This window comes from Bos indicus x Bos taurus, chromosome 20 (genome assembly GCF_003369695.1).
Source record: "Bos indicus x Bos taurus breed Angus x Brahman F1 hybrid chromosome 20, Bos_hybrid_MaternalHap_v2.0, whole genome shotgun sequence".
In the NCBI taxonomy this organism is placed as follows: domain Eukaryota; kingdom Metazoa; phylum Chordata; class Mammalia; order Artiodactyla; family Bovidae; genus Bos; species Bos indicus x Bos taurus.
In genome coordinates, this window is record NC_040095.1 from 29,253,829 (window position 1) to 29,279,823 (window position 25,995).

At 35.3% G+C, this 25,995-nt stretch overlaps 1 protein-coding gene across 1 annotated transcript in view; it reads left to right on the plus strand.

Moving 5' to 3' along the window:
• Positions 1-25,995, plus strand: part of HCN1 (hyperpolarization activated cyclic nucleotide gated potassium channel 1) — a 452,770-nt gene that overhangs the window by 325,109 nt on the left and 101,666 nt on the right. The window contains exon 4 of the mRNA XM_027520221.1: positions 2,204-2,422. Coding sequence (XP_027376022.1) covers positions 2,204-2,422 — 219 coding nt within the window. The remainder of the gene's footprint in view (positions 1-2,203; positions 2,423-25,995) is intronic.

A 25,995-nucleotide genomic window follows, 5' to 3' on the forward strand; every position in this document is an offset into this window, starting at 1 on the left:
TCCAGATTTAACAACTCCTGCAACATTGAGATGCAAATATGCACCAGCCTAGCAATAAGAAATTTAAAGATCATCACTTACACTGGAAAATAACACTATTTTCATATGAAGTTTTAAATAAGCCAGTTATTAACAAGGAAGACAATTTTTAAATTAAATTTTCCTTGTAATTGAAAATACAGGAAGATAAAACCTAATCAGGCATTATGGGTTATATACAAATCAGGAAGCTATTTTTGGCTTCTTGCATTGATCATTCTTTAATTAAAAGTTACAGGAAATGTCAGAGGAAACATTAAAATATCATTGCATACATTTACATTTAACATTAAGTTCAATAGAAAAACTGTGTAATGGTTTTACAAAAAAGTGTAATGGTTCTTTGTTGTGATAGAATTGTTCTGTATCTTGACAGTGTTGATGAGTATAGGAACCGATACATGTAATAAAACTGAATAAAACTAATTTGTGTATACAAATGAGTACACGTTTACTGAAATATAAATGATATCAGTGGATTATATTCATGTCAGTTTCTTGTTGTAACATTGCTCTATAGTTTGCAGGATTTCACCTTTGAGAAGAACTGATGAATCGTACATATTTCTCTATTATTTCTTAACAATGTCCATATTCATTTACATATTTGGCAAAACTAATACAATTATGTAAAGTTTAAAAATAAAATAAAATTAAAAAACAAACAAAAAACAAAAAAAACCAAATATTTGATTTGAAAACAACCAAAAAAAAAACTAGTATAAAAATAAGACAGAGTTTCTTGAATATGATTTTTATGGAGTTAAATCATTTATTAGAAATTATTCCATGAGAATCATCAGCTCCAGAAGTACTAAAATTTATATATTAAAATAATTTATCAAACATTCATCCTAATGTTGTCCCCAGGCTATACATACTCCAGTTCCAGTAAAGGTTGCATCAACAGAAAGATCTTCCCCCAAATTAAAAATGTATCAGAAATTATTTGTGATATTGCATTAGCCAAAAGGAACTGATGTAATTTTCAGTTTTATCATTGAAGATGAAATTATTAATCATATAAATTTTTATGACATAAAGAATGAATTTGTCAGAAAACTAAGCCATAAAAATTGTATGATCATTCAAGATATCACAATGGTATAGTATTACTTGTATTATATATAATTATGATACCAGAATTTAACTTTTTGAAATGTATAAGTTTATGTTGTTACTCAACTAGCACTATTATCCCAAGTTTTATAATGAATTAAATATTTTAAGGAAAATTCTTTATATATTATCTTCAACAATACTTTCCCCCCCTACATTTTAAACTAAAAGGCCTCAAATTTTTATTTTACCCTGAGTCTCATAAATGAGGTAAATCCTGGACTAGGCAGTTTGATACATTGATCAAAAAAGTTCTTTAAGTTTTATCAGACAATATATAAGATATATTGAATAACTTATTTTTGTAGAATTGAGTTTAAGATAGAGTTTTGAAATTACATCAGAAATTGCATCTAATAACTAATCTCAGAAGTCAGCATTTTTGTTTTTTTTCAGTGTCCTCCAAGATATTATTTTGCTTATTTTATTTTATTATTCTACAGAAAGCCAGTAAGATTCATCCATCATCAACTTTGACATTTGAATTTCAATATTCATTACTCAGAGAAGTCTTCAAGGAAGTCTTTTCACTTATCAGATCTGTATTTCCAAATTATGTTAATTTTTCATTTAAGGTATTGAGGTATTCATTGAGGTCTATACAAATATATCATTTGGACTTTCAAAATTTTAATATGATAGCTTTGACAAAAATTCCTATACTTAAGCCTATGTGCTTCATATCAATCAGCAGCATTTCTCAATTTGCAAATAATAATATATTACTAGAGAATGACACAGATTTCCTGGAAATTTTAAAATGAACTTATCAACATTCATTCACACCACTGTCCCAAAAGGAATTTTTAGTTTTAAAAACATATAAAACTGACCAGGATTGCATATTTTAACATAGACTATTTCTATTTCATTGTATTTAGCAAGTTTTGAAAAACATCCGGTCTTTTGATTAACTATTGGGGCGAAGTATCTGTGTAAATTCTCTATTACAAGAATGTTATAATGCTTCTGTGTATCGGTCATACTCATTTTTCTTCTGCTATCCTAATGGTTCACTCTATTTCCTTTTTCTCTTCTGTTGCAGAATGATTCTTGGGGAAAGCAGTATTCCTACGCGCTCTTCAAAGCGATGAGTCATATGCTGTGCATTGGCTACGGAGCCCAAGCCCCCGTGAGCATGTCTGACCTGTGGATCACCATGCTGAGCATGATCGTCGGGGCCACCTGCTACGCCATGTTTGTTGGCCACGCCACGGCTCTAATTCAGTCTTTGGATTCCTCAAGGCGGCAATATCAAGAGAAGGTAATTGGTTTTATCTCTAATATATTCAACCAGCTAGTTTGTCAATTTAATTAATAGTATTCAGATAAATAAACTATGCCCAGTAACGAAACTATAATGAGCTGAAATGTTCGAAGGAGGAAACCACAATGTTTCCATATTTTGAACTTTTTTCAAGATGGTCCTCATAGCTTTTGTTTCCAGTTTCTCTCTTAAATACATATTTTCTTTTAAAAAAATCTGATTTTCATCCACAAAAAAATAGCTCCATGTTTCAAATGTATGAAGCTGATTTGAGGTGTTGTCATGGTTTGTGTTCTGTAATTTTTAAACAGTTACTATAATATAAAGACTTCTCTTGTACATGTTAGAAAAATGTGAGCTGATTAAATGCAGAGAGACGGCCATTGTTCATGTCTCTTTTCGCCTCTTTGCATATTGCAATCGTAATTTATATTAAGTCCATATGCATAGCTGAACATATGTTGCCCATATATCTAGATAAGTCACCACACACCCTCCAGTCTTTAAAATGCATACTAACAGCTGCTATCATGCATTCTTACGCACAGTGTGTTAATTGAAATGATTGCTGTACTAAACTTTTCTCAAAAGAGAGAAAGTAGATTTGTGCACGGATTTATTCATTGGATTTTGTTTTAATATGCTGAATTATTTGGTTGGTACTAGACCTTGGATAATCAGACAGTACTTAGATTCTTCACAAACATCAGTAACTTTCTGACAGATAAGAATGTTTTATAACTGAAGGAAGAATTTCTAGTGTTGGAGCTCTGTTGAATATGATAGAATATATAATATATATGCACCTTGCTAAAAAGCATATCTGAAAGTAATGGTTCAAACAATTCTAGAATATGTCTCCTGATGAGTAATAACAGCTTAGACTCATAAATTCTTCACCAAACAGGCAAAGATCATTTCATTTGTGACTTTATTGACAGAAGTTTTCAACATATTATGTTTGCCGTAATTCATCATCAAATTCTTGATCTTAGGAGGGTTTGGTAGAGGATAAAGGATACTGGAATAAGTTTTTGTTACTTTTTGACATTTGAAACAGTTTAGTCAGAAACAGCTGGTCATTTAGGTGAGTGGCATTGATTCCCTCTCCTGCATCTCCCTAAGAGAGGCCTGAGAACCTGGCAGCCATCACCAGCCTCTCTGCTGAGGGCTCTGTGCTCTGCCAGAAGCCGCTCTTGGATGAGACCCAAGATGTCAGGCTAGCCCTGCTGCATCACTCAGATCTGGTCCACAGAGAAGCCTTCAGGCATCCATCTCTTAGCCCATCTCTCAGCACTACTGCTTCCTCCATCAAAGCAACGAAGAGCCTGTGTCTAGCCTTCAGATTCTTGGCAGAGTCACACCCCAGTGTCCACAGGCTATTTGCGTGTTCTCATATGTGAACTGGACTCCAGACTCATGTCTCTTAACTATGTGAACTTATTTCAAAGATCTCCAAGCGACTTTCTTGACGTACCCCTGAAAGGTCAAGGGTTAGAAGGTAGCCCTCCCACAGCCCTATCCCAAAGCAGGCTGGACTCACATAGGAGCAGTCATTCCCTTCAAAGAGGTCTGCTCACTATTGTTATCAGGAAAGTTCTGTTTCTACTCTCTGACCTCTGTAAACCTTCAGTGAGATTGACACCTTTAGAAGTCTTCTTCATTGGATCTGCATTTACAATTGTAAACCTGTATAGGAGGGAGCCTCTTACACAACCAGCATTCTGATATCTCAGGTTAGCAGCTCAGTAAACATGAGGAAGGAAGAGTAAATCCTAATCTAGCAGATTTTTAGACCTTTTATTTTAAAATCTCAGTTCTTCTCAAAACTTACTCCACAGATAATATAAATAAATCATAAACATACATACATATATATATATATATACATGAGTATATTTTTAAATTTTATTTATTTTTAATTGAAGGATAGTTACAATATTGTGTTGGTTCCTGTTATACATCACCATGGATAAGCCATAAGTATACATATGTCTCCTCCCTCTTGAGCCTCCCACCCTATCCCATACCTCTAGGTTGTCACAGAGCTGGTTCATTGTTGAATTACCTATTTAATTGTTTCCTGGTCAGATAAGTTTGTACATCTTGATTGAAACAACGAACTGAAAAGATTTTTTCTATTAATGTGTGTGCTCTGAACATTTAACATTTTGTCTGCCCTCTGCCAAACACCCTTGTATTTTAAGTGATTGATGAACACTTGGGAAATGCCTTATCTAGACATACTCCCCACAGTGAGCATTCCATTTTCTTAATCATTCCATTTTCTTGGGTAGGTACTACCTTTTCTAGATATACCCACAGTTCATCTAGTTTTTTTAAATGAAATTGCTTTAAATCACTCTGTATCTTTATACTATTGTATCTCAGTTCTTACACTTCAGCACCCCTGGGAAGCCTACTATTATTTCAAAACTTGTCACTCTCTTTCCTGTCAAATAATTCTAGTAAAAGCAGCGTTTAGGTGTGCAATTTTCCTTTGTAATAAGCAAGAATTTTAACACAAAGCACATTATGAATTTAGAATGAGAAATTTTCAACTCACCTTGGTGTACCTGACGTACATGAATGATTTTTAGTGTGAAATTTGAACATGACAAATACTTAATTGTATGAGGAAATTATCAAATTGAAATAACTATATACTGAATAGCTTCTGAATCCAAGAAGCAAAGTGTATATTAATCTAAGGCAGGTTCATCAATGAATGACTTGTTTAAATAGGCTGTGCTTTCTAATGATAGAGCATGAGGCAGTAAGCCAGTGCTGCTCTGGGCTTCAGATATTGCGTATGTTGCCCAAAATTGTAAAAAAACTACTGATTCTTAGTTTAATAATGATAATAAATTTAACATTATAAATTTATCCAAATGGACAGAATTTTATCATATCAGCAAGTGTTTATGATCCCTTTGGAATAAGAAGGTATAGTTTATCATAAGTAGTCTCTCAACCATGAAGGTGAATTATGTAATCCTGAATGAAATCATGCAGTTGTGCAATTTTATGTAATCATATCAAAAATATTATATTCTAAACCTAGTCAGTTCAGGCAAGTGGTTTTTTTTTTTTTTGGTTTTAATGAATAATCCACAGATTCTTATTCTTTTCTTGTAATGAAAGACTGTAATCAGGACTGTCACATAAGCTTCTTATTCCATAGAAATATGTTTAATCAATCTAGTCTCCCAAATTTGTATAAGGTAATGTTATGAACAAAGACAAAAGACTAGGCACTAAGACCTGCTCTCATTTTTTAACTAGTCAAATCCCATTTATAGTAAAGCAAATTCCAGGTCATTTAAAATGAACTGATTATGGGTAATATGCCCTTCAAAAATAATTTGTTGGAAAAAGACTGGTGCCAAACCAACTTTTAAACTCATGGATCTCGTTGCCAAATCGCTCTTCCAACCAGAAAATTATTGTTCTCAGAACAAACCAAATGATTCTGATCTTCCCCCATACCTTTCATCCTACTCCTGACATACTTTTACCCCTTTTCCTGTTTACACAGGTTCTACCCTTCCCTTTGGAAGATTGTGACACCTTCCCTGATTATCCTAATCTATAATAATCTGTTTATTGTGTATATTCTATCTGTTCTAGAGGAATATAATACTCTAATAGGAAGATCTATGTCTTTATTATTGTGTATTTCCTCCCCCATACACAGAAACCTCAGTGCTATGATGCTCAGAGGGGACAGTAGGATTAAGAATATTTATAGTTGTCCAACTGTGTTTTCTAGCAAATAAATGGGAGTAAGAGTTTATCCTTCAAAATTTTTGAATTCTGTCACTTGAATATACATGAGAGCATCTTTTTCAAAATGTTGATCCCATTGTTTATTTATATGTGTGTAAACATATTGCTTCAGCTGTTACAGCAAATACTTATGTATGTATGTATGCATTTGGCTTACACACAGGTCATGTTTTGGAAACTAAATTTTCAATATGCTTTTCCTTCTGCAATTATGAGATTGGTTTCCTGTAAGTGAAAGATACATTATCAAAATATCTTTCACTGGGGTTGAAGCCATTTCTTGATTCCTGGATTGATCAGTAGGGTACTCTGCTTTAAGCCATGATGAAACCCTTTGTTTCAGAAAGAAGGATGGGAGAGATTGTCAGGACTGTCATGTGATTCTGAGTCTTCAATTTCGAAAAAGAATTCTATGACTAGAGTAATGGCAGATCAAAGGGAAAAAAAAAAATTGGAGTAATGGCCACTGGCCATGATGGTTTATAAATAATACTTAATATTTAATGATACTTTAATATTGCATTAAAAAGAAAAAATTTGCCTCTTATTTTGCACCCCATCTTCATTATGTAAAGAAATTAGTCAGTTGAGCTTCTAATTTGGTTTGCTGGTTGTGTAAACTTGTGATAGTGTTTGTTGTGATAGCATTTGTCTTCAGAAGAACAAAAGGTCTTAGAAGTTTTAATGATCTTGAAAATCATACTGACCCAGTATTTAAAGGAAAACTGCCTTGATGCCCTCATTTTCATTGGAAGCATCCTTAGTGGGAAGAGGTAGCTCTAAAATTCAAGTGTATTCAGCAAAATATTTCATATGATTTTCTTCATTATTTGTAAATGTATGTCTTCCTCCGCTACAAATGAGAATGCTATGAGCAGAACTCCCACATGGTTCCTTAATTAGTTGGAAAAGTTTCCAAGTCAGCTATTCTATATACTTTTGCTTCCCAGGAGCTGAATTTATTGTACTCAGATATGTTAAGGTGGTAGTACTGCCAAACATTCTCAGGCCAGGACAGTCCTCGGACTGGGAATATTTGTGAGATTTTCTCATAGAAAAGTAACAGTACCACAGCCCTTGGGTTAGCTTCATGTTGCCGCTTCAGCTGCTAACAAATCGGGCTCCTGGCAAATAATACTTTACGTGTTCCACTGGGAGAAATATTTTTACATTAACTATAAGTACTGTTTTAAAGATAGGTCAGAGCCAAAGAATATTCAAACTACCGTACAATTGCACTCATTTCACATGCTAGCAAAGTAATGCTCAAAATCCTTCAAGCTAAGCTTCATAAGTATGTGAACTGAAAATTCACAGATGTACAGGCTGAATTTAGAAATGGCAGAGGAACCAAAGATCAAATTGCCAACATTCGTTGGATCATAGACAAAGCAAAGGAATTCCCAAAAAGCATCTATGTCTGCTTCACTGACTACACTAAAGACTTTGACTGTGTGGATCACAACAAACTGGAAAATTCTCAAAGAGATGGGAATACCAAACCACTTTATCTCCTGAGAAACCTGTACGCAGGTCAAGAAGCAACAGTTAGAACTGGACATGGAACAGAGGAGTCGTTCAAAATTGGGGAAGTATTGCATCAAGGCTATATATTGTCATCCTATTTATTTAACTTATATGCAGATTACATTATGCAAAATTCCAAGCTGGATGAATCACAAGCTGGAATCAAGATTGCTGGGAGAAATATCAACAACCTCAGACATGCAGATGATACCATTCTAATGTCAGAAAGCAAAAAGGAACTAAAGAACCTCTTGATGAGGGTGAAAGAGGAGAGTGAAAAACCTGGTTTAAAAGTCAACATTCAAAAAACTTAAGATTATGGCATCTAGTCTCATAACTGCATGACAAATATAAGTGGAAAAAATAGAAGCAATGACAAATTTTATTTTCCTGGGCTCCAAAATTACTGCAGACGGTGACTGCAGCCATGAAATGAAACAATGCTTGTTTACTCCTTGGAAGGAAAGATATGACAGACCCAGACAATATGTTCAAAAGCACAGACATCACTTTGCCGACAAAGGTATGTACCATCAAAACCATGGTTTTTCCATGTACAGATATGAGAGTTGGACCATAAAGAAAGCTGAGCACTGAGGAATTGAGGCTTTTGAACAATGGTGCTGGAGAAGACTCTTGAGAGTCCCTTGGACTGCAAGGACATCAAACCAGTCAATCCTAAAGGAAATCAACCTTGAATATTCATTGGAAGGACTGATGCTAAAGTTGAAGCTCCAATACTTTGGCTATCTCATGTGAAGAGCCAGCTCATTGGAAAAGACATTGGTGCTGAGAAAGATTGAGGGCAGGAGGAAGTAGGGGCGACAGAGGATGAGATGGTTGGATGGCATTATTGACTCAGTGGACATGAGTATGAGCAAATATCTGAAGATAGTAAAGGACAGTGAAGCCTAATGTGCTGCAGTCCATGGAGACATCATTTAGTAACTGAACAAAATCAACGAGAAAGAGTTTGAGGCTATTAATTTAACCAAGAAGAAAAATAGAATTTTGCCAGTTGTAAATTTTTATTCTACCACTGATTTTCAATCTTTGTATTTTAATATATCCCACTGGTACCTCTTTCATTCAGTGATAATTTCTGTATGAAACTCCATATTAAATGCTGAAATTTCCTGCATCTTTGTTGTTAATAAGGACTGTAAAATTGCTAAAGATTTGTCCTTACCAATCCTTCATTTAGTTCTTTGCAGGTAACATTTACCATTGGCAGTATATCTGACAGTTTCTTGTAATGGCTGTAAAGTAAAGTTGCATTTTCTATCATTTTCTTTTATTGATTGATGTATGGATATTATCTTTTAGAAATGTGTGAATTTTCATTTGAATGTCTTCCTTTAAATTTTTTTTAATTAAAAAAATTTGGGGGGTATAATTAATTTACAGTGCTGTTAGTTTCAGGTGTGTAGCAAAGTGAATCTGTTATATATATGTATATAGCAACTCTTTTTAGAATTCTTTTGCCTTATAGGTCACTACAGAGTTTTGAGTAGAGTTCCCTGTGCTATACAGTAGGTCCTTCCTTATTAGTTATCTCTTTATATATAGTAGTGTGTATGGGTCCATCTCAATCTCCCAATTTGTTCCTCCCTCTCCCCCTTTCTCCAGGGACCATACATTTGATTTCTACATCTGTGACTTTATTTCTTTTCTGTAGATTAGCTCATTTGTTTTTTATATTCCACATGTAAGGGATATCATATGATATTTTTTTTTTCTCTGACTTACTTCACTCAGTATGACAGTGTTTCAAGTATTTTGATGTACTGTATTTGGTCCCTTATATGTCATAACACATAAATACATTATTAAGCATCTTTATAGGGCAAAAGCTTGTCACTAAGATTCTGTAATCTGACAAGATCCCACAATGTACGAGAATCACTGCATGGATTTGCATTTGTTTAATTAGATCACTGAGATCCATTTGAAATGTGCCTTGAAGAATGCGGAAGAAATCAGCAGACAGAGGTAGTCACCATGGGGGAAATGTCCTAGGAAAGAGCACCAACTGTGAGAAGGTTCCTGACAGACAGGAACAAACTGTGCAAAGGCCCAGAGGTGGCTATGTGTGGTAGATATTGAAGTGTCTAGTTTGAATGCAGTGAAAACTACCTTGATGGGCAAAGTATGAAATAAGATTGGGTTATTCTCTGCCTAAGAATAATTTTCAAGGCTGGAATGATGAGACTGTTGTGTTAGGAAAAAGATATCCCTTGCAAAATTTTAGCAATGGGAGGTAGTGATTAAAACTGTCTTTTAAGAAAGTGAATCACAGTAGTACATGAAATATGCTGCACTCCTAACTGAGACTGTAAGCGTCCAAGAGCAAGATAACTTCATAAATGCTTACTGTTAGAATCACTAGCACAAACATATTAACAGGACAAGAACGCCAACCTTTTAAGTAGATAGGGACACTTGGGTCAATAAAATTGCTGGAAACAACAGTCTTTTCTAAAGAAGTAGGATCCAGAAAGCCTTAAGAGTTAAGATGTCATGTGAGTCGAGTCTCACAGAATCCAGTTTTTATCCTTTTGATGTGTATTTATTGAATGCTTACTGTGTGACAGGTCTGGTACTGGATGTTTTGCATACAAAGTGAGCAAGTATATATGGTATCTTCTCTCATCATGTTTCTTGAAGTACAATGGGGTGGGGGGGCATGACACAGTAACAAGATTCATTGAGAGCAATCAATTATTATAAACATTTTAAGTGTTCAGAATGGAAATGTATGTTAATCTCTCTGCTAAGAGATTTCAAGTCTTTGGCTTGATTCATGTGGAATGTAGTGGGAGTGAAGAAAAATAACATTTAGGAAGAGATCTAAAGAATGAATAGAAGTAAGATAATGAAGTAAACAGCATGGGAAAAAGTACTGAGTGTGAAAAGATTTGTCAGGATTCAGGAACAGACAGAAGGAATGTGTGACTAGAGCTCAGAGATAAGTGAAACAGCTCTGGATGAGACTGGAGAGACTGACTTAGGTCAGGGTGGATGGCACCTCATAGGCCTACTTAACCACGTTGTGTTTTAGCTAAATGCTATGCGAGTCTGGTAAAACTTTGAAGCAGAAGAGTGGTACATTAGATTTAATTTTTTTAAAGAGTGTTCAGTCCTCAATGTGCATAATAGATTAAAGGATAGCAAACATATCCTAATGTTCTTTGTCATTAAGTAAATGCACCAGTGCTATCTTGCAGAGACCCAGGTAGGATTTCAAATTTCCAGATAAAAGTATTGGATGGGATGGAAATACTAAACAGGCCATTACACATTGAATAAATACTACTCAGGGCAAATGCGGAGCTGCTGTAAGAAGAAGATCCAACAATTTAGTGACCTAAGGAACTGTATCATTTTGCTAAAAAGCTCTGTGGGATGAGAGGCCAGGTCAGTGGGATGGCACTGCTCCAGGTGGTCATTTTCTTCCAAGTTGTTCCTCCACTGTCACCTGGACAGTATTTCCCAGCATTTCCTCTGAATCATCATTACCTGGAGAGCTTGTTGAAACAGATTCATGGGCCCCACTTCCAGAGTTTCTGATTCATTAAGCCTAGGGTGAAGCCTGAGAGGTTTTATTTCCAACAATATCTCAGCTGCTGCTTCTGATCCAGAGACCACCCTTCAAGAACCACTTCCCTAGGATATTGTTCTGGTTTGAATGTTTAAAGCTATGCCTTGGACATGTCTGCCTTCCAGCTCATAAGAGGAAAGAGGGACACACACGTGACTTCAACTCACATCTCATTGTTGAAAACTTTCAATTGATGAGAATTTCTCAAGAAAGAGGAGACGTTTAGTCTAGCTGGGCAACTTTGCAACCAGTTAGCAACTCTGTACAATATTGAAGAGGCAGAAGATGGATTTAGGTATGAAATTCATGGCCTCTGCCACAGATACTAGAGTAAAAATGAGGAGTCAGAAAAATGCTTGGGATTTTCTAGGAAGCATACATTTTGTATGGGTTATGAAGTACTTGAAAAATAGTAGTAGATCCAAGGCTTAAAGCCATTTGTACTGATTTGATAAGTAATGGAGAGCCATTGAGATTTTGAGTATGTCCTGACACTATAAGAAGACAGAGAATGAGGAGATATATGGAACAAGAGATGATAAAGAAGAATAAAGAGATGAACAAGAAGAGTAAAATGGAGGGAAGAACTTATGTCTTCCATTAAGCCATCTGTTGGTAAACTTGGAATGTGTTATCTAGAATGCCTCTTACGCGCCGTAACTTATCTATCAGGGGTAATGAAGTATCTATTTACTCTTGCTTTTCAATTGTGGTCTGATTATCATACATACTGAATTATCAATGTGGATTTTTCTGTCATTTTCAATGAAAAACAATTCTTATAAAACAGAGTTTCACCAGATGTGTCATAACATGGCATTCACTCTTCTCTATCTAACGTCATAATTTTTTTTTCTGTCTGAAGAATGTATTCAATGAAATTAGAACTCATGAATTTAGAACTGAGTATACTGATAGTCTGAACCTGAAATACAGTTTTAGAACATTTGATATACAAATGAAGCAAGTATAAACTAATGCAAAAAAAAGTTGGACAGGACTGAGCAACTGAACTGAACTGAATATTTTACTTAAAAGATACATTATTCTATTTAAATTATATATTTACCAAGAACAAAATGCAATATGATTATTGTGTTTATTATTATGCTACTGTTAATAATAACAAAACACAAAAACAAAAACTTTACTTAAAGTATATCTTATGTTATCAACCTAATATATAATGATAAGATATTGAGCATTATCAGGTAATAATATAAGACATAATATAATTCAGATGATAGCATAAGATAGATGATTATGTTCACATTCTCTACTTCAGCTTTGCCAAGTGAAATTATCTTAGAATAGTATATTCATTTTAAAAGATTTCTTGCTGTCCTAATTCACCAAGTTATTATTAAAATTAATGAAGTAAAATTGTGAAAGTTATTTTAAGCAATTGAGGAAAAGTCACTATTGAAATACTTAGCATTAGCATATTTTATAAAAAATGATTTTCAACATTAGTATTGTATTTTTATTAATTGAAAATTAAAGAGGATCTATGGTGTCTATTAAATGACAGAAATAGATTATTTTAACTTTTTTCCCAATGAGAACATAAAATACTGAATTTCATTTCAATGGTATGATTTCTTCTTTACTTTCTCAGGGGTCAGATGATGATTAGAGCATCAAATTATTTTTTGTTTATTAACAGAAATATCTCACTTACTTGGAGCTCAAATTAATAGTAATCATAACTTCCTGAATTAGGCTCCAGCCCTGAATTTAGTGAAAAAGCAACACATTAAAAGTAGATGAAGAGCTGCTAAATTCCTCCCCTCTTCCTCATGGGGAGGAATGGGGGACAAAAGCTGTAAACAAGATCAGGAATAAGAAAAGATAAAAGCCGCATTCAGACCTGTGGCACAGTGCAGTGTCGGACCAAACTTGCCTGTCTGCCAGGGTAGCTTTCAACTGATTTAGATCAGGCTATGATTGGAGGACCCTCATCCAGCATCTGGGCTCCACCAAATTTGGATCAGTTTATAAAATGTGCTTCCCTGGTGGCTCAGATGGTAAAGAATCTGCCTGCAATACAGGAGACCTGGATTTGATCCCTAGATTGGGAAGATCCTCTTGAAGAGAAAATGGCAACCCACTCCAGTATTCTTGCCTGGAGAATTCCATGGACAGAGGAGCCTGGCAAGCTACAGTTCAGTTCAGTTCAGTCACTCAGTCATGTCTGACTCTGTGACCCCATGACTGCAGCACACCATCCTTCCCTGTCCTTCATCAACTCCCGGGGCTTGCAAAATTCATGTCTGCTGAGTCTGTGATGCCATCCAAGTACCTCATCCTCTGTCGTCCCCTTCTCCTCCTGCCCTCAATCTTTCCCATCATCAAGGTCTTTTCCAGTGAGTGAGTTCTTCGCATCAGGTGACCAAAGTATTGGAGATTCAGCTTCAGCATCAGTCCTTCCAACAAATTCAGGACTGACTTCCTTTAGGATTGACTGGTTTGATCTTCCTGCAGTCCAAGGGACTCTCAAGTCTTTTCCAACACCACAGTTCAAAAGCATCAATTCTTCTGTGCTCAGCTTTCTTTATAGTCCAACTCTCACATCCATACATGACTACTGGAAAAACCATAGCTTTGACTAGATGGACATTTGTCAGCAGTGCAAATGTCTCTGCTTTTTAATATGCTGTCTAGGTTGGTCATAGCTTTTCTTCGAAGGAGCAAGCGTCCTTTAATTTCATGGTTGCAGTCACCATCTGCAGTGATTTTGGAGCCCCCCAAAATAAAGTCAATCACTATTTCCACTGTTTTCCCATCTACTTGCCATGAAGTGATGGGACCAGATGCCATGAGCTGCAGTCCATGGGGTTGCAAATAGTTGAACACAACTGAGCGACTAACACACACACACATAAAATGTGTTTTACAAAGAGTGCTTTCTGTTTTGCTGACATCTGGCATGCAGATTTTAAAGCTCAGCTGGCCCTACAGACATGAGAATTTGGAGTCATAGGTGCTGTTAGAGGTGACGAGGTTCCAAATCATACAATGTCAGTACCCAGACAACAATACATAGTTCACACTTCTCCCAATAGGGTATACATTCTCAGACAGCCTCATGGAGCTCCAGTGGAAGATGATGGTTGTGGCATTTTGTTTTCTAGTTTATCCAACCTTCCTTTTTATTTTTAGCTGCATTTTCCATGTAATTCATTCATATTTTCAGCCACAATATTTGGTACTTAAAAACAAACCAGAAATTCTACAAACAAACAAACCAAAAAAAAAAAAAAAAAAAAACCCACAAAACTGAAGGACACTTTTTTGAAAGTGGCAAACATTGCTTGGGATTCCCAGGTGGCTCAGTGGTAAAGAAATATATTGCCTGCCAGTGCAGGGGACATGGGTTCAATCCCTGGGTAGGGAGGATCCTCTGAAGGAGGAAATGACAACCCACTCCAGTATTCTTACCAGGAAAAATCCATGGGGAGAGGAGCCTGGTGGGATATAGTCCGTGGGATCACAGAGTCAGACATGAGTGAGTGACAGAGCACACACACAAACACACATTACTTAAAATGTTAGAAAAAGTTACGAAGAATAATTATTCTAAAATATGTTTAAACTTTTTAAAGGGTGAAAGGATTAAAGCCTTAATCATCCTGGAACTTTTCTTTACTGAAACATGTTCCCTGATTGAATGATTCATTCTTCCCTTCTTCTTGGCAATATTATAGCGTTCTAGTCATACACGCTCCAGGAAGTTGTATGTTGGAGAAATCACAAAATTTAAGACGTTAAATTTACAAATCAGTTCTCTCTTCTTTTTATAAATGAGTCAGATAACTAGATTCCAAACTTTGAAACATTAATAAAGTATGTGTGCAGCCACAGTGATTGAAATTAGCAATATAAAAAGTCTAGCATAAAGAATATCACCATATTTTATAAATATATTATAAAATAACATCCCCTTATCATCTCAGATTTACATATTAATAACTGGAAAGTGAATCTACACAATTATAATGAATCATAACAGAGAAAATTGTATTCTGAGAATGAGTGTGCAGTGGGGCTCATCAGTATTAGAATATATCTAGGAGAACTACTGAAACTTCCATGGTGGTTCAGTGTTCAAGAATCCACCTGCAATGCAGGAGATGCGAGTTCAGTCCCTGGTCTGGGACCGATCCCTTGGACGAGGAAATGGCAGTCCACTCCAGTATGCTTGCCTGGAAGATTCCATGGGCAGGGGAGCCTGGCAGGCTGCAGATCATAGGATCTCAAAAGAGTTGAACACAACTTAGCAACTGAAAAATGACAACAGAGCTATTAAAAACCTAACAAACAGAAACCTTAATTAAATAGAGTTGGGAGACCAGAAAGGGGATCTCTCACACTCCAGAGCAATAGCAGATTCCAAAAGGAAGAAGAGCGCTCTTCTTTGCGGTCTATGTATCAGCCGCAAAAAGCACACGCCCTTGGTTTACCCTAGCCAGCCCACCTTCCTTTCAATCCCTTTGTTATGCAGGACTTGCACATGGCTCGTCTTGGTTGCAGACCCCAAACTGCAGTTTTCTGCTGATCTCAATAAACCCATCCTTGCTGGAGAAGTACCTGGCAGTATACTTGTTTCTGATCAACAGGACATGTCTGCATTTTTAAATGGCTAAATTATCATCCAGATCTTTAGTACTATCTAGAGAAATTAGCATAAACATTTTCTTAGTTTAAAAGCTAAATTAAATTATTTGCTTTTAACTGGAAAGAAGGAAGATTTTTCTAGTTAGATATTTTTATTATGGTTTTCAAAGTGTTAGTCACTCAGAGTCCTGACCGACTCTTGCACCCCCATGGACTGTAGCTTGCCAGGCTCCTCTGTCCATGGGATTCTCCAGGCAAAAATACTGGAGTCGATAGCCATTCCCCTCTCTAGAGCATCTTCCCGACCCAGGGATCTAACCCAGGTCTCCAGCATTGCAGGTGAATTCATTATTGCCTGAGCTACAGGGAAAGCCTTTTTTATGATTTTACTCTCAATCAATTCACGTTTTAGAAATAAGAAGGTTTAGATTGAGAGATGTTAAGTTACATTTCATATTCACACATCTAACAAAAAATTGTATTCTTGTTTTTCAATTCACTGTGCTTTGAAGAGATGTATGTATATGTTACTAAAGAGGATAACATTTTCAGAAGTACTTTGAAGCTAAGTCTTTGTGCTTTTCTTCCAACTCCAAAAGCAGACTATGACATCCAAAGAAGACCACACTATGAGCTAAAATTACTACTCTAAGACTGTAACGTTTATATAAATATTTTTTTTTGAAAAAGGCAGAAGTGCTTAGGTCAGACGTTTGATAAGCAGATTAATTACATTCTTCCTTGGTTCAGACCTTGTGTTTGGTGAACTGGAGTGTAAATGAGCATTGAAACCAAATATAAATAGCTTTTCACTTAAAAATTATTTTGCCAGTGCAGTCAGCTTTATACATAGTTAATTTACACTTTAGGAAATCAATTTTCTGATTTTTATTGACAATAAAATAATATCCCACAGATATCATGTTCCAAAGTTTTTCTTTGGCCAAGTTTGATGCAACATACACATTTGCTGTCTGTGAGGGTTATTAATATCTTATTACATTTGTCATTAAGTTTTAAACACAAACCTTGAATTTATCTGAAAGAAGATGTATTTGGCACTGTGTATAGCTTTACAAAAACCCTAAGTAATATATAGGTTAAAAAGATAAACAGTGTTTGCTATAGCTGTTAAGCATTTATCATAGAATTTCACAACAAATATATAAAAGAATTATTTTACTATTTTAATGGCTGGAGAAACAGTGGTATAAATGGATTGTAAAACATATCAGGACACAGGCATTTCACTATTTTAGAATGTAAATAAGCCAATTCATGAGTTTTGCTAGCAACATTGCACATGTTTCTGAGATACTGTGTAAGCTGATTTTTTATCTAGAAAAATCTGTGGAAATATTATGTTAGTATTTTACTATTTTATATTTTAAAATATTAACTAATTTTGACATTAGCTGGAAATAGCCAATTATTGTAAATGAGTGAAAGTTAATGTTTGTTTTTTTTTTAAAAATTTCCTCATGGAATTTGAAACTTAGTTGCAGATTTTGAACTTATATACTCATGTTATCAAATAGTAATTTTTTTCAGGAAAATTATTCCACATTTTACAATAATTTAAAAGAAGACATAGTGGCATTATACATACGAAATGTATCATGGCATAGTAATCTCTACAATTTACTAGAATATTTGAGTGATAATGTTGGCCCTAATGTTTCTACAGTGATAGAAAGGGCACCCTAGGATCTATTACTTCTATAGAAACTTATCTGAAATTCTTATAGATTAGACTTCTGTGAGTTCTGAAATTTTCTCTTGAAATTTTCCAGAAAAAATATTAAATTATTTTCAGAGGTATCAAGTTTTAGGAAGAATATATCCCATTAATAAACTACTTATTTTTATGCATCTGATAATCCTATACTTAATAAGATTCTTAAAGAAATTAATTTTAGGAAATTGTGTAAGGAATCTAGCTTTGTAACCTTGCAAAGAGCTTTGTAGTATCATAACAGCTCTTTTCTAAAGGAAAACACTGTATGATTCAGTGAAGCTGAAGATAGCTGCTAATAATTACTGTGCTCACAGCACACTTCTCTTGACTGTGCTGTGTTCTCTAGAAAAGGAAATAACATTTAATATTTTCTAATTTTACAAAGAATAAGGAAATTAACCTTAATTTGAACAAGCAACAGGATGTCTTAATCTCTTAGTCCCAGAAAGTTTCCTATGTTGTAAATAACAAAAAAGTTTCCATTATGATCATCTGACTCCAAAATAAAATATAAATATATCTGTAGTGTGTATGTGTTAGTCACTCAGTCATGTGTGACTCTTGGATTGTAGCCACCAGACTCCCCTGTCCTGCAGTTCTCCAGGCAAGAATACTGGAGACAATAGCTATTCCTTTCTCCAGGGGATCTTCCTGACCCATTGAATTGAACCTGAGTCATTTAAGGACTCCATCCTCCCAAAGGCCCCATCTCCTAATATTATCACGTTGGAGTTAGGTTTCAACACGAATTTTGAGGATACACAAATATTCAAACCATAGCAAAAGCTTTAAGAATTTGACTCAATAATTATTTTTTTTCAAAGTACCAAAGAATAATAAAATATGCTGAATGGTATGGTGGCCATGGAGATAATAGAGAGGCACTACATTAAGAACTGTGAAACCTGGTTTTACTCCTGACATTTATTAACTAGATGTTAAACTAGTATAAATGAATTTGCCACCCTAGACCTCTTTTCTTCATCTGTGAAATGCCAGGATTGGAAGCTATTATCTCTATGTACCCTGAGCTCTGAGTGTCTCCTTTTGTACTAAATTTATGTTAATTTCCCTTGGATGACCCAAAAGGAGCTTTAAATGCCTGTTGGGTCACCCTTATCAATGTAATTCATTAATACTTTGCACTGGTTTGGGAGTATATATTGGGGAAAATATTTGGGGATATAGGGTGAGTAAATTCTCTTTCTTAAATTTTTTTCTATGTAAATTACTTTCAGGACTTATGCTAACATTTTTAATATTAAACATTATATTTCGATATACCCCTCTTGGGGGATTTTCTTCAACTAGTTTTGGGTTTGTAGCCGCAACCTAGCTTGTTACGGCATTACACAATTATAATAACACCCAAGCACACAGCTACCTGACTTCCAACTGTCTTAAGTAGGTCACTCACAAAACCAAAAATAATTAAGCTAAAATGCTCCTGAAATTTAGAGAAATAGGTGTCAACATGTAGGTAGTGTTTGCATAATAGAATCACTTCGCTGTACACCTGAGACTTACACAATATTGTAAATCATGTATACTTCAATTACATAAATAAAAAAATTTTAAAAAGAAAAAGAAATGTTTGCATTTCTTGCCTTCTCAAATTCTAAATAATGTATCTTTGTTTTTCCAAAAGCCATTGTTTCTAGGTTAGTTTGAGCAAGAAGTCTGACAAGTTAGGCCTTAAAGTTTGCGGGTGATCATGTGCAATCCAGACTTCTAACTATTTGGAAAGTTACAGTTTAAAATAGAGTAGATCACAGAGAAAGGAGGTAGAAAAACTCCAATAGCAGCAGGCAAGGACAATTTAATGGAAAGCCAACGGTACTACATAATGAACCTCTGAGATGAGAAAGGAAGCAGACACCCTGGGAAAAAGCAATCCAGAAATATGGAAAAATCCAGGCAGTAACTACCAAACTATGTATAGTATAGGAAGCATTTTTTATAAAGATTACCATGAATCATCAAGAACACTTTAAATTATGTTCAATATGCTCTGTTTTACTCCCGATCAGGAAGTAAATGGTTTGAGAAAGATTTAAAATCACAGAGTTTTAATATTTGTGCAGAGGTTTTTAAATTTGAGATTTGGGGGCAAATGAAGTATCTTCATGTTCCCTTGTAGTTAAACTTTTAGTATGTTTATGTAAATAATTTAATTTTGTGCCCTTCTATTGTTTGAACTTCACTGGCCATATTTCATGGTGTCCTTTATGCCAGTTCAGGAGCTTGTTACTAATTAGGTTGGACATGAAGCATTCTCTTCAGTCCACGGAAACACATTTCTTCCTTAAATCCTATGACTGAGTTCAGAAGCCATTTTTAAAACAAACACATTTATTTTTAACACATTAACCGTTGTACAAAATTTCAACTAATCATGAACTGAAGAATGGAAATTAGGTTTAAGAAAATGAGAAACTGCTTAACTATCTCAAAACCTTGAGTCTTTGAGTGATGCCATATCTTTCAATTTATTCCTTATTGGTGTCTGCCATTTCCCTTGACCTATACTGGTTCATTTTTGCTTGAGCACTTTCCTTGAGAGAGAGTTTACAACATCACAAGGCACACATATCTTCTGAAATGTTTTGATTTTATGAACACCAAGCCATCTATTTGGCATCTCTCTTTTCAGCTCCTAACCACAGTCCCTAGTTCTGCCCGGGACAGCTAAACAAAGAAGTCAAACTCTTTCTTTCCAAAAATTTTTCTTTTCCAGGAAAGCGGGTTTTTCTCAACAGCTCCTACTATGTATATTTTTTCTCACATTACAAATTCCTGATTGCTTTCTTGGTGTTTTAGACCAGTAATTCTCAACCTCGGCTGCACATGTGAATCAACAGAAGCCTTCAAAAATAATAATATCAGGAAGCTACAACATATTTTCACTGGCTTCATTAACATTATGGAACACATAATCCACAGAAAACATGGCATCTGTTTTGCATGTGAAGGACGCAATTCAGTTTCAGCTCCTCAAGGAGATTATTGTATGGCCTTAGCCATCCTTTTTACCTCCTCAATATTTTCATGAAGATGGAAACATAACCAGGTTTGCTCTGCCTACCTCATGTGGTAGATGGAAAGACAAATGTTCTTTGTAAACTCTTCCGTTCAGTTCAATCGCTCAGTCATGTCCGACTCTTTGCGACCCCATGAACTGCAGCATGCCAGGCCTCCTTGTCCATCACCAACTCCCAGAGTTCACCCAAACTCATGTCCATCGAGCCGGTGATGCCATCCAGCCATCTCATCCTCTGTCGTCCCCTTCTCCTCCTGCCCCCAATCCCTCCCAGCATCAGAGTCTTTTCCGATTGTAAACTGTAAACTGTAAAAATGTTATTCATTATTATCATCATCACCCAGTAAATTTAAAAAACATGGATTGCTTTCTAATAATTCATTTTGTCCACATGTCTGCTGACTCAGTATGTTCTCTTCTGTAGTCTTTCCTTTTCAGTCTTTTCTAGCCTTTAGAGAGTTTTCCCCTCTTATGTACTTGAATGAAATAAAACAACCATGGGACTCCTCAGCAGATATACATTTGTGGAATGTCAATAAAAAGAATAAAAAGGAGAATCTAAGTTATTAAATGGCTTACTTGGATTAGTCACCGTTCTGCTGCTTTTTAACTTTTTAAATATACATGAAGAATAGTTATCTTTAGCATTTTTATGTGTTTGGCTAAGAACATATTCTGCAATTAAGAGAAAATTTTTCTGATCTTTGCTCTTTCACTAACAATTTTCTACAATCTAACCGAGTTCTAGAGAAATTACTGGGAAAAGAATAATGAGGCATATGAATTTAATAAATAGTATTAGTCTGCTTTAGGAAAACAATTTATAATCATAAAATCTTCGAACAGCAAGAAAAATCTATGTAGTTTCTATTATTTAAGCATTCATGTTTTCATTTATTTATAAGCTTCAGTTTCCTTTTCCTTCATAAACTTGATGCTAAAGTACAGAAGATACATGAAACAATTTATATTTCAACAATTTCCCTCATCTGAACTATAGTATGCTATTGGAGATGTACTCAATGTTTTCTGAAGCACTAAAAATATCTGCATTAGTACAGAAAAATATTAAGTGCTGGAATTTTTTTTTTTTTAAGTTTGGAAAATTGGGAATCTGAATGAGTTGTGTTATAGTTAACACTTTATTTTATGGTAGTTTGCAGATCCCAAATTTACTTCCATTTTCAAGGGTTTTACTCCATTCTGTTTTTTTTTTTATTTGATAATATTAGGGAAATATATTTGTTATTAAAAATGTGAGTAGTTGTTTTTCACACTGTAGTATTTTAACATACTCTATTAGTAGAGAAATAGAACCACATGAATATGGTGTTATATTTTGGAAGGAAAGATAAATCTCATACCATTTTAATTATTCTAAAATAAAAATTAGCTGATTTTGTTTGAATTCCACACAATGAAAGAAAAATTCTCATCAAACATTGAATCCACTAACATAGTATTATATTAACTTGCTGTCACTGTTGTTACTAACTTGGAAACTTGATTTAACAACATTCAGAGTTAACATTGTCTCTTCCTGGAGCTTCTCCTACATCATCTTAGTTCAGCTTAAGCTGTAATTAAATTTTGTTATGCTCATGTTCCAGAATGATCAATTAAGTCCATGATTTTTACACTTCTTTACCAAGTACAGTGAAAGTATAAAGAAACTTAAACACATACACTAGACTGTTTTGGAGTATAAACTAAAGCCACTTGTCTCAATATGAAAATTTATTGTTGAATTCAAATTTTATAATATATTTACAATTTATCTCATTTTAGTATTACAAGGCTTTGAATTTCTCACCATTGAAGGAAACTTATGATTCAGGTATAGAGGATATATAATTCTGTGTCTTCTCTGATACTTTGTACTCTGTCCTGTATCTCCAGGTTTAAGGTACCAGTCAGATCAGTTCAGAGAGCAAGGAGAATAGTACTGGGAGAAGCAGGAGGAAGCCAGGACTCATATGAACTTGTCGGTCACTGAAAGCTTTCAGCTCCCACTCTAAGATCAGAATACTTGGAGGATTTTAACCAAGGCCAGACTTTATAAAAACAAACCAGGTTTTATTCATGGTCAGACTTACATTTTAGGACAGTACTAGTTACTGGCTTACGAATAGATTATAGTCAAAAGTTTACTATTATTTAGAGACCAATTAAAAGTTTATTGAAATCAGCTACATAAGAGAGAATGATGACTTGGACAAAGTTTCTATAGGTAGGGATAAATGGGTGAACATATTTAAAGAGCAGACCCAGGATTATTACTTGGCGATTTTGAAAACATTTACTGACATATTCAACAAAATGAATGTACTTCAGAAACATCACGCTGTGAAAATAGTGCCAGATGCAAAAGATTACGTATTGTATCATTTTATCACTGTAAAATTATAGAAAAGGCAAAATCAGTGACAGAGAACAGATTGGTAGTTTTCTAGGACCAGGGTGGGAGTGTTAGGATGACCACAAGGGAGAATGAGGGAGATTTTGGAAGTGTTCAAAAATTTGGATATGGCAGTGATTGCTCATGAAAATGTACACTTAAAGTGTGAATTTTATTATATGTAAATTATACTCTAGTAAGGCATTCCCTCTGAGGCCTCTGATGGAGAATCTGCTGCAGACCTGTCTCATCAGCTCTATCAGCCTCAGCATTCTCTCTGTTCCTTCCCACCATCTTTCTTTTGTGCCAGTCTGTCTCTGTGTCCAAACTATCCCTTTTTATAAGGATACTGTGCAGTGGTAAAGAATCCCCCTGCCAATTCAGGAGATGCAAGAGACATGAGTTTGATCCCTGGGTCAGGAAGATGCCCCGGAGGAGGAAATGGCAATACATTCCAGTATTCTTTCCTGAAAAATTCCAAGGACAGAGGAACCTGGTGGGCTACAGTCCATGGGTTTACAGAGTCAGACATGACTGAGTGACTGAGCATACACACATACTCCAGTAAAGCAGTAAAGAAAAAAAAATGTGCATCAAATAAGGTTTGCCTACCAAAATGGTGTATTAGAGAAAGAAATATGAGGAGGCCAACTGCAGTGTTTTTGGTCTCAGCTACTGGTAGGAAGCCATCATTTGTGCTATATGGTAAAATGAGATGGGGAGGGGGAAATTTCAGCTTTGGATGTGTTAAATGTGAGAGCCTTATTACATGTCCAAGCAGAGATTCCAATTAAGCAATTGGATATATAAATATGGATTGAAAAAAAACCTAGTGTGCAGATATAAAGTGAGGACTTCACTATATATAAATTATATATATAATTCAGAGCCAGGAAACTAGAGAATGACAATATTCTCTATCAATGAATGTTGATGCAGAGAGAAGAGGGGCACTAGAATAATTTCCAAATTTCTCTGTCACCTCTCATTTCTATTTAAAATGCCTATAACCCACTCTAGCTGCCAGCTGACTTATAGGAAAATGTCTGGCTAAAAAAGATCCTCATTAGCAATGACTACTGATTCAAAGTATCTTCTTAAGATCATTCAGCATTGAGAAGAAAAGAAGAAAGATCAAACTAGTGTCATCATCTTGAAGTGTCAGATGATTTTGAGTAATTACAATTTGAGGCCATGAAGACTTACCAAATGAAATGAGATCTACTTCTGTCAGGATAAATTAACAAAAAATCTTACTGATTATTAGGAACAATGTAAAACCGTGGCCCCTTTTTGATTGAATAGAACAGAACTGGAAGCTGCTTCATTTTACTGTCTCTACTCACCTGTGTTTGACTGTGGATATCTGATGATGACCCATTCATACATTTATTGGATCTACTTCTTCACTTTGACCAATGGTGACTCTGATAACACATGTGTGTTGACTCACCTTCATGTTGTATCTGATGCCACTGTTCTTGTGGTGGGTCCAATATTTTAATAATCAGTTATTTTCATCTTCTGCTAAGATGGTTCCCTGACAAGTGTGCTTTGTATTGTCCTGCCAAATAGATCACTTTAATAGGGCACTTTTGCTAGTTAGATTGTAAGTCTTTGTCATCTCTCACCATTTCAGGAAATAATTTGGGAATTTTGATCTTGATTTGGTTCTGGAAAGCTAATCAAATATTATATCAACCAAAGAGTATTAGTTTCATAATGCTAGAGTTTATAAAGTTTGAATCTTTTTCTTTTGTAAATCCCATGACTGGTTTTCTGAAAGTGCTTTCTTTCCCTTGATACTATTATGCATGATGTTGGTTTGCTATCAAATTTAAAGCAAGGTCAATAGATGTTAATAAGTCATGGCAAGTGCAGATTACTGTTGTTCAAAGTGAATTGCATATATAAACATATGTTCAGAAGTCTATTTCTGTATATTTATATATATATATATACAAATATGTATATGCAGAATGCAAACGTGAATGTGTATGTGTATTTTCTTTTAATATCAGTCACCAGTATTCACCTTTTGTTAAAGGCTGGGACTTGTTTAAATAAGATTTCTAAACTTTTTCTCCTTCTACAGTGCTATACTTAACATTTTTTTCTAATAACATCTCCCTACTCTCTTTGGACTTTATTTTTCTGGGCTCCAAAATCACTACAGATGGTGACTGCAGCCATGAAATTAAAAGACGCTTACTTCTTGGAAGGAAAGTTATGACCAACCTAGATAGCATGTTCAAAAGCAGAGACATTACTTTGCCAACAAAGGTTCATCTAGTCAAGGCTATGGTTTTTCCTGTGGTCATGTATGGATGTGAGAGTTGGACTGTGAAGAAGGCTGAGCGCCGAAGAATTGATGCTTTTGAACTGTGGTGTTGGAGAAGACTCTTGAGAGTCCCTTGGACTGCAGGGAGAGCCAACCAGTCCATTCTGAAAGAGATCAGCCCTGGGATTTCTTTGGAAGGAATGATGCTAAAGCTGAAACTCCAGTACTTTGGCCACCTCATGCGAAGAGTTGACTCATTGGAAAAGACTCTGATGCTGGGAGGGATTGGGGGCAGGAGGAGAAGGGGACGACAGAGGATGAGATGGCTGGATGTCATTACTGACTCAATGGACGTGAGTCTCAGTGAACTCCGGGAGTTGGTGATGGACAGGGAGGCCTGGCGTGCTGCGGTTCATGGGGTCGCAAAGAGTCGGACGCAACTGAATGACTGATCTGATCTGACTCTTTTTGGTGGTTTAGTTGCTAAGTTGTGTCCAACTCTTGCGACCCCATAGACTGTTACCTTGGTTCTTCTGTCCATGAGATTTTCCAGGCAAGAATACTGGAGTAGGTTGCCAT